Source organism: Marmota monax, unplaced genomic scaffold (assembly GCF_021218885.2).
Source record: "Marmota monax isolate L192 unplaced genomic scaffold, Marmota_monax_Labrador192_F-V1.1 WCK01_AAM20220418_F8-fsc00017, whole genome shotgun sequence".
NCBI lineage: Eukaryota > Metazoa > Chordata > Mammalia > Rodentia > Sciuridae > Marmota > Marmota monax.
In genome coordinates, this window is record NW_026695241.1 from 15,110,179 (window position 1) to 15,124,062 (window position 13,884).

At 33.7% G+C, this 13,884-nt stretch overlaps 1 protein-coding gene across 4 annotated transcripts in view; it reads left to right on the forward strand.

The window, feature by feature from the left end:
* The window catches only part of Cep128 (centrosomal protein 128), a 410,851-nt gene that overhangs the window by 376,159 nt on the left and 20,808 nt on the right, over positions 1 to 13,884 (forward strand). For all 4 annotated transcript variants that reach the window (XM_046440733.2, XM_046440735.2, XM_058577821.1 and 1 more), the window contains 2 exons: positions 7,295 to 7,372; positions 9,989 to 10,102. In XM_046440733.2, the coding sequence (XP_046296689.1) occupies positions 7,295 to 7,372; positions 9,989 to 10,102 (192 nt within the window). The remainder of the gene's footprint in view (positions 1 to 7,294; positions 7,373 to 9,988; positions 10,103 to 13,884) is intronic.

Sequence of the window (13,884 nt, forward strand, 5' to 3'; positions counted from 1 at the left end):
AGCAATGGAGAACTCCTTCAATAGAATCAATGAAGGCATGGGAGCAATTGAATGATAACAAAAGTTAACCAGTCCCCTCAGGAGCTATGCTTTTTTTTAATACGTAAAGTTTACATTAAAAAAAATGATGGCCAGCATTAGTGATATGCAAACCACCCAAAATATGAGCTGAACTGAAGGGTGAACACAGACTAATATATGCTAACATATGTAATATGTTATATATAATATAGCATTATGAGTAGCACTGATGTGGCAGATATATAGGGTGATGTCTAAATTTCCTTCAGGTTTCCTGTATGCTTGAAAACGCTCATATTGTTGGGGGGAATGTTAAGCAGTTAAGGAAACTGGAGGGGACATTCTCCACTGAGGGCACAGTATATACAGAAGAAATTTATATGCCATTACACTTCTTTTATGCTTTAGATGATGTCTATAGAATGGTAAATGCATTTCTAAATATTGGATATAGTTTTAATGAAGTTCATCTTGTTTCTGTTTTGTATTCTCTTGACTAGTTTTTATTAGCTGTAATTTTAGATAGTCACTGAGCTCTTCTTTTCTATTTGAAAGTTACCTAGAGTAGACCTCAGAGATTCAGCAGTTTTTTAAATACCTGCTATTTGGAAAGTGTTTGACAATTCTCCAGCATTTTCAAATTCACTCTCTTACTTAATAATCAGTTACCTTGTGGAAGTAGTCCATCACTATTTATTCCCATTTTGCAAATAAAATATTGAAGCTTAGAAGGACAAGGCAAAGTGATAGTCCCCTAACCACAAAATGCAAGTAAGTAACATTACTGGAACTTGAATATCCACAGATTGGGGTTGCTGATTTCCAGTCACCTCACCAATATTCCTCATCAGACAACTGGAAAGTCATGTCTCAGCCCAGTGCATCCAGAAGCGTAGTTTCTTTATCTGCCGCCTAACCAGAATCTCTAACCTCAGTCTTGTTCAAGAAGCCCTTTGGACTGTTTACCCATCATGAACACACAAAATTGTATTTATTTTGTTCTGATTTTTTGCAAATGATCGCTTATTTTTTTCTCCTGTGAGTACATTTTAGTTCCAATTTTAAAAAAATAAAATGATTTCCATTAAACAAATTATAGACTTCAAGACCCTTGTAAAACATTTGTGAGCACCTAGTATTTTGCTCAGCACACAGAGAACAGTAACCTAGTTTCCCTTTATTCTTGTGTGAGCAAAACAAAACTTCCAAATCAGTCATTTGCAGAGATTACTATATCTTTTTAAGATAATAATAAGATATCAGAATGAGCATAATTTGTAATTTGATTATGTCTAGAAATAAGAAAATTATCTTGAATGGCAGATTCCATGTTTTAAATGTCTCTCTTTAAAAAAAAAATGTTGTTGTGAATGAAAGTTGAAACGTACCTCAAAAGCCTGCTGAACCCATCTTTCCCAAGGAAGATATGCTACTCGTCTCAAGTTTTAAAAAGGAGAGCTATCACTTTGGGCTAGGATATCGTTATATGAAAATAAATATAATTTGTTGTTGGCAAAAAATTCTTCTAGATTTTTAATCCAAGGATAGACACTGGTGTCATGTTGCCAGGTTAACTGGAATTTTTACCTGATAAGCCTGATGTACCCTTTCACCCCAAGACACACTTCTGTATGGATAACTGATATTTAAACCTCTCTTATAGCATGCAGTCTATACATAGGGACCTCTTATGGTAGTTCAAGAAACCCACACAACTTTCTTCACTGGGACTCTAGAAAGACGTGTGAACAACATGGGACTTTGTGAACCAATTCTCTGATACTCTTTGGTTTGGTTCCAGTGAGTGTCTTATAACAGATTGGATGAAAACAGGGCCCTTTAAAGCCAATACAGTGGTACTGGATCAAGTCACCACAAGTGAAAGTCATACAGTCTGTCCTCTTTATGATATCAGCCTTCCTTTCCTTGAAATGTGTTTTTTCAGATCCTTTCACCACCTTTCAGCCATTTGTCAGGGAGGTTTTGCAGTAAATAGAATTGCATTTTTTTAACCCAAGTAAACTGTCATACCCTTGTTTGTTTTAACATGTGCATTGTGCAAAAAATACATACTTATTTTTAAAATAAAAATATAGATGACATCTCCTTTATTTATCATCTAAACCTCAAAACACATATGATTTCAATAGCACTATAAGAAACTGGTATTTGTGATCTATGAATCTGAAAATAAACAGATGTATATTTTTGCAAAGAGAAGTATGTATTCTAAAACATGCTTCTGGTTCAATCTGTTCCTTAAATTTTCTCTGTAAGAGACAAGAATCAAAGCAATGCATTCTCCTCTTAAGTTCCTTACATTGCCATACTATATTATTCAATTTCCTTCTAGCTGAAACAAAGGAACATGTAAGGGAGAATGTTTTGTTGTAGACCAGTACAGACTGCTTAACTCCATAGGAGTTTGAAGTGCATTGAAATTTGAAATAGTAAAATCGGCAGCTTATTTGCTCTTGTCAAGAAGCGTATGAACACATCTATAGATGCAAAAGCCACAGAGTCTAACAGACATAATTTCTACATTTCACTGTTGCTTCCACCACTTGATCTTGCCTTTAGTATAGAAAAAATAAACGGCAAACTTTTGCTTCTGGGTTTTCAGTAAAGAGGTCAAAATGCTTGGGTTTATTAGAACATGTTAACTCTGCTTTTGTCTTTATTAGCCAGGGTGGAGGAACTTTTTACAGGCTGTGCTAGTGCTATATTTTATGAAAACAAAAAAAGGAGATGTTAGTATCATAAAGCTCTTCTTACACTTAGCTTCCTGTGATCATCAGAAAGACTACCCAGACCTCATTTATGTATGTGTGTATGTTTGGATACAGGGTCCTGAGCACACATTCTTAAGCACTGGTGAGATCAAATTCTTAATAGTTTCATCTTAAAACGCCCCCTACAGAAATCAGCCCATCAATGGATTATCTTCAAAGTCTTACTGCTGACAGTTGATAGTAAAAAAGGGACAGGAATTTATTTTATTAAGTCTTCAGTGTTGGGGATGGGGTTGTAGCTCAGTAGTAGCGTGCTTGCCTAGCATATGTGATGCACTGGGTTTGATTCTCAGCACCACATACAAAAAAACAAAGGTCCATCTCAACTAAAAAATATTTTTTAAAAAGTCTTTGGTATTACTGCTTCCAGTTTCTATCTACTCCTTTTTAGTTTGATTTGTCATGGTTTGTCTAATTATATAATAAGACCTTGCCACTTCTCCATTCAGACAGCTTGAATTTGCATCTCAGTTTTACCACAATGTGACTGAAGAGTTATTTACCCCAGGTTCTCAATCACCTCATCTGTATAATAGTGATGATAGTAATATATACCTCACATAATGGTGTGAGGATTAAGAAATAGATTAAAAATATAATTCCATTTCGAATTACATTTTTGTGGTTTGGTTGTTGTTGTTGAGATATATATATATATATATATATATATATATATATATATATATATATATATATATATATATATATATATATATACTGCTAAACAGGATTAGGGTTAATGGATCCTTAGCTTTGCCAGTGTTTCCATGCCATGGAAGTTGCTCTTCAAGCTTCTGAGATAAACCAGAAACACACAAAGCAATGGTTCTTTATGAAACAGAGTCTTCACTGTGAATTTTTCTTTGTTTTCATATTTGGTATGACATTGAGTACCTTCTAATGTTTTCAGAGCAGAAACATGTTTTAGACCATTTCGGTTGGCATTTAATTTATTCTAGAAAAATGAATTAAGATAATTAAATTCAGAGGAGGGAAGTTCTGGGGAGTGATGTTGGCCAAATTATATTGTCACATATGTTCATGTACAAATATATAACAACAAATTCCATCATTATGTAACAATTATAATACATCAATAAAAAATGTGGAAAAAATTAAATAGAAATTAAGCACTCTGTCATTTGTTGTTGCCATTACTGAAATATACTTGAAAAATTTTTCCCTTAAGTGTAACAGAAGGGACTTGTCTATGCTCTTTAAAGTATTAGGCAGAAAAAATTAACCAAATTAAAAAATTTTAAAAATTTTTCTACAAGAGATGTTTTCCCTAGGAAATAATATGATATTCATGGAGTCTTTGAAATCCAACAGGTTCCTTATTTTAGAATGTGTACCTATGGATCTTGTTCCTATAGCAGTGTTAGTTTTGGGAAAAAGTGAACTTGAAGTGACATGTAATGTGATGAGATTCTAATCACAGAACTCCAGCCAATATCACATTAAGCAACCACAACAAAAAAGAGTGGAAGTATGCATATTCTTAAGTATTTATGCCAAAGTGGTGATTTTATGTTTCTGTGTACAGAGAGAGAGTAAAAGTACTCCCCAAATTCACTTACTCATCAAATGTATTGTGAGAGCTGAGATGCCCCAGACCTGGACTCATTATCTTCATCACTTCATGTCTTATTGTTATAGATGCCTTAGAAATCTCAGCCAGTGTGTGTGTGAAATTCATTTAGAATAAATGCAGTTCACTTTATTTATTTGTATAATTTGTACATCTTTTACATATGCATTTTTTTCTCCCTCCCCCAGTAAGTCAAAAGTTCCTGAAGAATAGGAAATGTGTCATCATTCAATGATACCTAAAATACACATTTGTTGTCAGTTGATTGACTAGACTAGAATGAAGTCTGGGGACCAGATAGTATTTTTGATATTGAGGAAGATATTTAGAACATATAAATGGAATATAAAATAAACCACAACTGAAATAAATGATGAGAAAGTATAAAGATCAATTAACGGAGACATTAGGGGAGTATAGGAAAGGGGAGTATGAAAATCACTTAAGAAAGAAGGAACCAAGGAGTTTCAAGGTTCACTCACAGAAAGGTAGCCATTTGAATATACATCCAAAAATATAATAAAATGGGAAGACAGAATGTGAACATGTGCAAGCCAAAATGATTTGATGTAGTCACTTTAATGGAAAATTTTGAGCAATACATTTGCATAACATGCTGGGTTTTATAGTGGGGAAAGAGTCATTTGCTTATCTTGAAAAGAAAATAAGTTTAGTACTTTACCCAGATTCAGAGGATCACTTCTGAATGAGAAAAATTATGAGATGAAAAAAGGAAATAAAGTTTTAATACTACAAGTCTATTAGAGTATGTGCTTATGAAGACGATTTTAGTCAATGCACAAAGTTTTGCTTTAAAATCATCAGGGCGTTGCTTTGTACTTAATTGTTCAAGGGCCAATATAATTCTTTCAAATATTTTGTTATTTAAATAAGCATAGCATATATGGTAGCTAAAACTACCTGCTCTCCTAAATCTGCGTGTTGTGGACTATATTAAGAAATGTCATTTTGATGAATCTTTCCTACACATGAACAAATTAAATGAAGTCATTTAAAATGCATAGTAGTTTAAGTGAGTACATGCAGCAGAAAGACTAGCGATGATATAAATGTTAAGCAGGAGGAACAAAATACTAAATCCTCTAAATAGACCTTGAAAAAGAAGACTTTTTGAACTTCAAGAAACAGCACCTACAATTTTCTATTCAAAATTGCAAAGGGTATTTGTGGTCTTTTTAAAATTTGTAAGTGACAAAGTAGCTATACCTCCAAGTTACAGAACACTGAGAGTGGTAAAGTATCTCAGAACTGAAAAGGTAGAACCCAAGTACCTGTAAAGAAGATGATAATGGAAAGCAAACATCATTCTGCAGAATTCCAGAAAGGCTTTTGAATTGAAGTAACTGGTACAATTTCTGCAGAAAGAGGAGGTGGAAATTGGCACATTGAAAGTTTCTATGACAAAGACCTTTAACTTCCTATCTCCATCCCTGCCTGTACCAAAACCCTGTGGGATGTAGGTGGTATATGCTCAGAAGAAATTGAGTCTCTGGATTGGAGATGGCAGACAAAGAATAGCATCTCTCTGGAGGGAGATAGGGGATTTCAGATAGGAAGGTTAAACAAAAAAATCTGAACTCCCCTTGAGAAAAACAATCTTATATACTCATAAATTAGATCCCATCCACCTAATAAAAGTTTACCACCAAATTAGCCTACACTTTGTTTAATACTAGTCTAGATGAAATGAAATTATTTATGATAATGTTGTACTATGTTTTGGTAAGTAAAAAAACTCTGAAATCATCCTATAGCTTAACAAACTAGAAGTTGTCTCATTACCATGAAATCCAGTATGGCATGCAGCTTTCCTCTGTGTCATTTGGAGCATGCAGAATCTTGATGTCCTCATGGCAGAAGGTGGGATGACAGATGGAGCCCACAGATTCTTAGTTGCCTCAGTCCAGAAGTGATACACTTCATCTAGAACCATTCACCAGGGAGATGAGAACATGAAACTTTGGGTGGCTGCTGACTTCTCTACAACTCTGCAGAGTTATGCCCTTGATTTTGCAGGACACTCACTTTCTTCTCATTGATCAGACATGGGCCTTACTGTTAATTTCATTGAAAAATTACAATTTGTTTTAAATTCAAAATCTAACACTTGATGCCTAATATGTTCTGAACAGGAGTAAGAATACAGAGATACATACATGTTATACCATCTTAGGTCTCAAGGTTATTCCACCACTTACCCTCTTATTTCACATTGGCTTTGAAATTATTTCCAAATCATTCCCTCTTAATGCTTATATTGGTGGACATAACAGGACCAGCTAATCAAAGATTGTATAATAAGTTCCTGATTTATAATCAGCAGGATCTTGTGTCCCTGTTGAAAATATTCAATTTCAGATATTTCTCCTGTCTTTTTGAGAACTGCTTCCCAATTCCTTTTTAACCAAAATAATTGTTGAGAACTCTTCTTCTTCATAATGATAATACTTGAGGATCTCTAATATGCTTTATAGATAAGTAAGTGCAAATTCATCTATTTCTTAGTATTACCTTGTGGTTTATTTCTGATGCTCACTGAAGCAGGTTTGTAAATTAATAAGAATATGAAATGCTCTATAGAAAGTTTAATAGCCTATCAGTTGAAAGCAATTATCCAGAAAGAGTTTTTATATCTGAGTCAGATTTGCAAATGCATCTCATATACTTTTTGAAAGGAAATGATTCTTTTGATTTAAAAAGATATATTTATCTTGGAAATACAATATTATTAGATCTGTTTTTATTTGACCCTCTAAATCTGTAGTTTGGTCTGCTCATACCAGTGGTACATCTCATTTTTAATGTATAGATTATGAGAGTATTAATCAATTTTTTATAATGTTTGGTTTCTTTATGTTTTTGCTTTCAGAGTACCCGAGTGGCTTTGGACCATCTGGAGTCTGTGCCCGAGAAACTGAGCCTTCTAGAAGGTTTCAAAGACTTCAGAGTGAGAAAGAGTTGGCTTGTCTTTTTCAGTATATTTATCTGAGTGAGAGCACTTGACATCTTCCTGATGTGCAAAGAAAATTGTAGAAGGGGAGAAGGACCAAAAAATGTTGGGGACTTCTAACAATCTATCTTATCATTTTACTGGCATTTATAATATCTAGACTGAAAAAAATGAAATTATGTGTTAACAGAACATAGGAAAATAGAGACTTTATCCTCCTACTGGAAGTTCACTTGTCCCCCAAAAAGCTAAACAAGAATTTAGAAAAACCTGATAATTAAAGAGAGTTACACATTACATTGACAATTGGGAACTTTTTAATTTATGAATTATCTTCTTTTTTACAGATTATAGGGCACTATTTGTCCAGAGATATAATAGTTCACAGGTTATCCCTGTGATAAATGAATTTAAATTCACATAGAGTTTTAGATTCCATATCCCATGCTATTTACTAATAGAACTACTAGTATTTCACATCAAGCCAATTAGTGACACGTGAGGGTTTATACACTGTGATTTTTGTTAAGTTCCTCACAGAGGAGAAATGCAAAGCAAGTTTCACTGTAACCTAGTTATATCAGAAGAGGACCTATCTGGAGAAGATCTTCCCGTATCCTCTTAAGGATGCACATGTAATGTACATTTTTGGTGATTTGTAATTTATTTGACAGGGTTGATATGATTTATAGAACATCAATAAATGGCCACAGCTAACAATGTGGAGGATTTCCCTTGGGAGACCACACAGCATCTAATTTCACATTTGCCTTAAAAAATAACTTTTTAAGTATAGCTTATATTTAGTTCTGTTTAAACCTAACGTATTACTTGAGAATACAGTGGGTAGGAAGAACATCCAGATCATGCCATATTGATTTACTGGAAGAAGTGATATGATGTGGTTCTCAAAATCTATACCATCTTAAAATTACCTTACAATAGCTTTTGTGTGTGTGTGTGTGTGTGAATTCAGTAACTAAATATTTTTGAGATCAATCCTAGCTTGACTGGACACATCCTAAAATCTAGACTATTACAAATAGGATAAAACTGTTTATAGTATATTTTATTGAGGTTTTTGATTCATTCTTGAAATATGCTTATATATTATCAATATTATTAAAGTTTTGATTCTTTCTTAAGATATGCTTGTATATTCACTGTCAAAGAATCCTGAAATCACTATTTAAGACCATGTTATTTCTTTTTATCCTTATTCAGTCCATAGCAGGGAATATGTTATACCCATATCTTTTCTCCCTTTTTTTCTGTGCTAGCAGAAGTCATCTAAGAGAACAAAGGATCGGGCAAGAGAGAGTATTGGAAACAGGTGGTACTTTTCACTGAGAAACAGATGCCTGACATATACCAATAAAAACATACAGAATTTAACCTCCAGTAACAGTTCACTGGTTCCCCAGTGATCTTCATTGAACTGAATGTTCCTAAGTACAATTCAAAAGTTGTGTTCATCACTGTTACTGAAAGGTTTATTTTTATTAATTTTTATGCTAAGGGCTAGTAATTATCTACACATCTAGCTTATGTATACACAAACTCATAAAATGCCTTTATAGTAAAATTTCTAGGGAGAATATTTTTCAAAGTTCAGAATTGTACTTTCTGATACATTGAAAGTGAAGTCTCTACCTTTAAAAGGGAAAGGAGTATTATGCACACATATGGCCAGTGTGCATAATATAATAGCACAGACTATTTGGCAAACAACGGCTCAATATGACACATTTTCTTCTAATCTTCAGAGACAAGCTGTATGGGCATTATTTCCTTATTACACAGATGGGGAAACTGAAGCTTGCAATATATAAACTAGTCAGAAGTGAGATCTAATTCTGTTTTTTGCCTTGCTGCCTCTTAATCTAAAACCCCTTCTGTCTGTCCTCTAAAGCCATCTATATGGGTAAATTAAGTCCATTTACTAAATCAGTTTCATGAGAACAACTTGACATCACCTTAAGTTAAAAATACATAAAGCCTTTAGATTATTAGAGATTGATTATATTTTTCAAATCCCTGAAACTTTCTAAAACTCAATGTGCTGTGAACGAGAGTACAAAGACCGAAGTTATTGTCCTAGTTCATTTCCCTGTTACTTGAATTTTGATGCTTATGAAGACTGAGATATCTTTAAATTTAAAAAATCTATGTAATATAATATTTAAAAGATAATGTTGTTTATGGAGAAGTGAAATAAAAGGGCTTCAATTTTAAAGGCAATATCTTTTAAACAAGGAGAATATTTTGATACCATGTATAATTTTGAAGTATAATATATAACATCCAAAAGTGGTGTGGTAATTCTATCTTTGGGCAGCTAATTGTCACTAACCTTTTTTCCTTTCATCCAATGAATACCAGTCATTTCTAACAGACATACTAACTAGTTTCTAAAAGAATGTAAATAAACAGTCCACACTATCCATTTTCTTTCTTTTTTTTTTTTTCTTGGTGGTCTCTTTTTCCTTTATGTGCTCTCAAAATGCCTGTGATTGTTTCTTATCTACATATTGATATTTTCTTATTCTAATTTCAAACACTGATTTTTCTTTCACTGACCAATTTAGATCTTTTATTTTTTTTTCTTTTCAGAATTCCCACAGTTTATGTGAGAGAACTGATGGGAGATACCCTAAATTCAGAATTCACAGAGATCCTTTTCAGCGGCGACAAGAAGATACCAAGTACAGAATGAAAACCCTCAAAGTAATGTTCTTTATGTATATTCTCAGTCTTTAAGCACTATTCCTGTTCAAGTTTACGTCCTCTTAAACAGTCCTCATAGTGTTTGTGGAAGGACGCTTTTGAAAGAAAAGATTTTCTTTGATACGTGGAATAGATTTTCAATTCAATGGGATTAGAGAAGAAAAAAAAATTCAAAAATTGTGCCTACAACATTTTGACTGGGAACTAAGCTTTTAGTCTATGACATTGTTACTCAGTAAGTTATTTTTATGGGAATTGATGCTGCTGAAGAAATCATGAGACAGGAAACCCCTAGTCACTTGGTTGGTCAACGTCTTACTATGGTTGACCTCTGTGTGTAAGTCCAGCTTCTTTCAGCCCTCAAGTCCCCCATAGATCAACTAATATACAGTCTTTTGTAAGCAATAATCTTCACATTTCCACTCATTCTTCTCCCAGGTGCATCAACTTAATGCTAATACTTCTGCTTATGATTTGTAAACATGGAATCAACACATAGCAGACTGAGAGGATTTGCCATATTGGCAAAAACCTATCATTCCCTAGGCCTGCCTAATACCCATCTGGGACAGATGGATAAACCCATTTGGCCTTGAAAACTTCTTAGCCTAGAGCCAAGTTTCTCAACTTCAGCATTATGACATTTTGGGTCAGATAAGTCTTTGTTGTAGATACTGTCATATGCATCATATGATATTTAGCAACATCCCTAGAGTCTCCTCACTAGATGCCAGTAACATTCCCTATCCCAAGTTGTGACATCCCATAATACATCCAGACATTGCCGAATGTCCCATGGAAGGCAAAATTTCCCTGTATCAAGAATACTGACTTAGAGAGAATCAATGTATATTCTAATGTGCACTCCAAGCCAATTACCAAACCCCCCCATCAAAAAAATACTAAAAGCTCTATGGCTTTCTTTATATTGTTACAAGTTTTAATAGTTATGAATATTCAGTATGCTGTATATATTCACTTACTATAGCCAAATACAATTATTTCTAAGAAACTTACTCCCTCCTCTGAATATAATTGGATAGAATGTTCAGTGCTCATTTCCATAAATTCTCTTTAGCATGCTTAAAATGAGCACTATGCTTCCTCCATCCTAAACAAAATTAACACAATTATGCCACATTATTGATATTTCTACTATGAAGAGGACTTTGTTATGACTTTCTTATAATTTTCTTATGACTTTGTTCCTTTTTATCTTTGGTTTCATAGATTAGTATTATTAGTATTATTAACTAGAGCAGTGACCTTGTTCTCTCTTATGGCAATTTTTTAAGTTCCCTAGATCATCTTCCATCATTCCCAGCAGGTTCCATATGCTCAAGCATTTCTCCTTAAACAGGAATACAACATTTAGGCAACAAGAAGTAAGGATAATTACTAATTATTAAGCATATATTAGAACAAATTACATGAAATCACCTCTTGTAGGTGTTTCATAGCTTGTGTTCATTATTATATTTAATCCTCCCAGCAACCCTATCAGGTTGGGGACATTATTTTTTCTCTCTTTGCTGTTGAAGAAATCAAGGCTGCAGAGTAATTAAATGGTCAAATCAGTATTAAGACCTAACTCTACCTGGTTTCTGTAATCTACATCTTTGAATACTATGCTAATATAATACAAATTTAGATCACAAAGTTTTCTAGACGTGACCAAGTGTAAGACCAAATTTTAATATGTAAAAGTTTTCTCCAAAAATAATAAAAACCCATGAGTTCATCAGAGGTCTGAATGCAAATAGAACATTTAAAATATTATTTTCCTATACACTAGGTTTGGTGTCAGGTGAATCAGTGTTATCTAGTGGCACCTAAAATTGCTATAAATCAATGCAATTTCCATAATAGCATATGGCAAAGCTATGAATGTTTAACATGTTCAGCAAATAATCTCATTGTAGTTCTGTTTAAAATTACATTTGCAGCTAAAGATAAAATCAGGCCTGGTTTGTAAGAGAGGTCAACACTTGGCAAAATGAGAAGCAAGTTTGAAAATTTGCAAAAGGTGATACAAGTTTTTGATGGTGTTATGCTACATTAATACTACTTATACATTTTAAAACGTATTTCTATCTCAGTGACGAGTACATAGACTATCACTAAACATAGCAGACGCTGCCCTGAAATAGTGTGGTAATCCAACACAAAACTCTCGGGAATATCACATATTTTGTAGTCTCTGCAGAGGAAACGTAAGAACCCATTTGTTCCAGTTGTAGACATTCTAGCAGATAAATCTTGCATTATTGTTCTAGACCAGAAGTTAGCAAACTGCTCAGGGGGTTAAATTTTGTCTACCAACTACTTTTGTAAATAAGGTCTATTAAAATACAACCCACCCACTTATTCACATGTTTTCTATGACTGCTTTTACACTACTTAATTGTAGAATTAAGTAGTTGCAACAGAAACTATGGCCCACAAAGCCTGAAGTATTTATCTGACCATCTGTAAAGAAATTTACCAATACTTGGTCTAGAGAAAGGAAATTGGCAATCTTCTTTTATATATTATATGAAATATTTTCTTTTCCTTATTTACCAAATACTGTCCAAGCCCTTTGGAAAAGCATAAAAGTATCCATCCATTCAATATGTATTTGTTGAGTACCATCTATATGCCTGAAACATTCATGGCATAAAATGCTCAAATCAGTGAGCCCTTTTGGAGTTCCTGTTCCAATCAGAGGATATTCATGTTTGTTGTTATTTTCTGAATATTTATTGGGTTTCTACTAATACACAATGCACTGTGCTAGGGACTCAAGAGAATGGCATAAGAAAAATCACTGCCAACCCTTAGCAGTTTTAAAACCTTCACACAAACAATAGAAGTACAAAGGAGAAAAGGATAAATGTAATAAAGGTGACCCCAATAAACCTCTTTCATGGTTCAGAGAAAAGAAAGATGCTCACAAGGCTTTTGAAAAGAGATTTATAATGACAAAGTGCAGAGAAGTGTTTTATTCACATCTGAATTTGCAAAAGGTCCTTTGTTAGCATTTCAGTTGTAGAAGTCTGCCCATATTGCTGTTGACAGACAAATAATTGTTGGAATAGCAGAACTGTGTTGGCAGCTGGCTTCTTTCATGTTGTTGCTGTTTTTTAAAAAGCACTGAAACATCCAGCATGACCACACAACCATTGGAGAGGACTGGCAAGTGGGCAAGTCAAGTTCTCTTTCAACCCAAGGCTGGAGCTGATCTCATTCACCAAGAATGAGATCACCAGAACACAAATGATCAGATTTCTAGAAACCTGTTGAGATTTTGAGCAGTGCACAAGAAACACAATTATAAGGGCATATTATAAAAATACAATAATATTATGTTGTATTAAGATGGCCAAGCTAATTGAACAAACCCTGATCTAAAAACTTAGATTTAGAATTCAGTTCAAAGCTGAATCTAACGCATTTTCACTGCCTCTCTGTAGACTACAGAAGCATTCATGGCCTCTTTTCCATCCAGCCTAATTGAGTTTCTGTAGGACATACAAGCTCCCTTGCCGTCCCAGCTGTTTCAAATAGAACAAAATGTCCCAAAGTCAGCCAGTAACACAGCATTGCTAATATGAATTCACAGAGGAGCATGAGTTTGTCCAAGAAATCTCTATTTGTTACCTTTACCAGTACTAAATATATGGTTTTAATTAGCATTGGAATTTTTTAGTAAAATCACAGAAAGCAATTTTTTTCCTATTTTCCTTCCTCCTATAAGGAAAATCATGGTTTTTAACTTCTAGTTGAAGAGTTAGTATGCA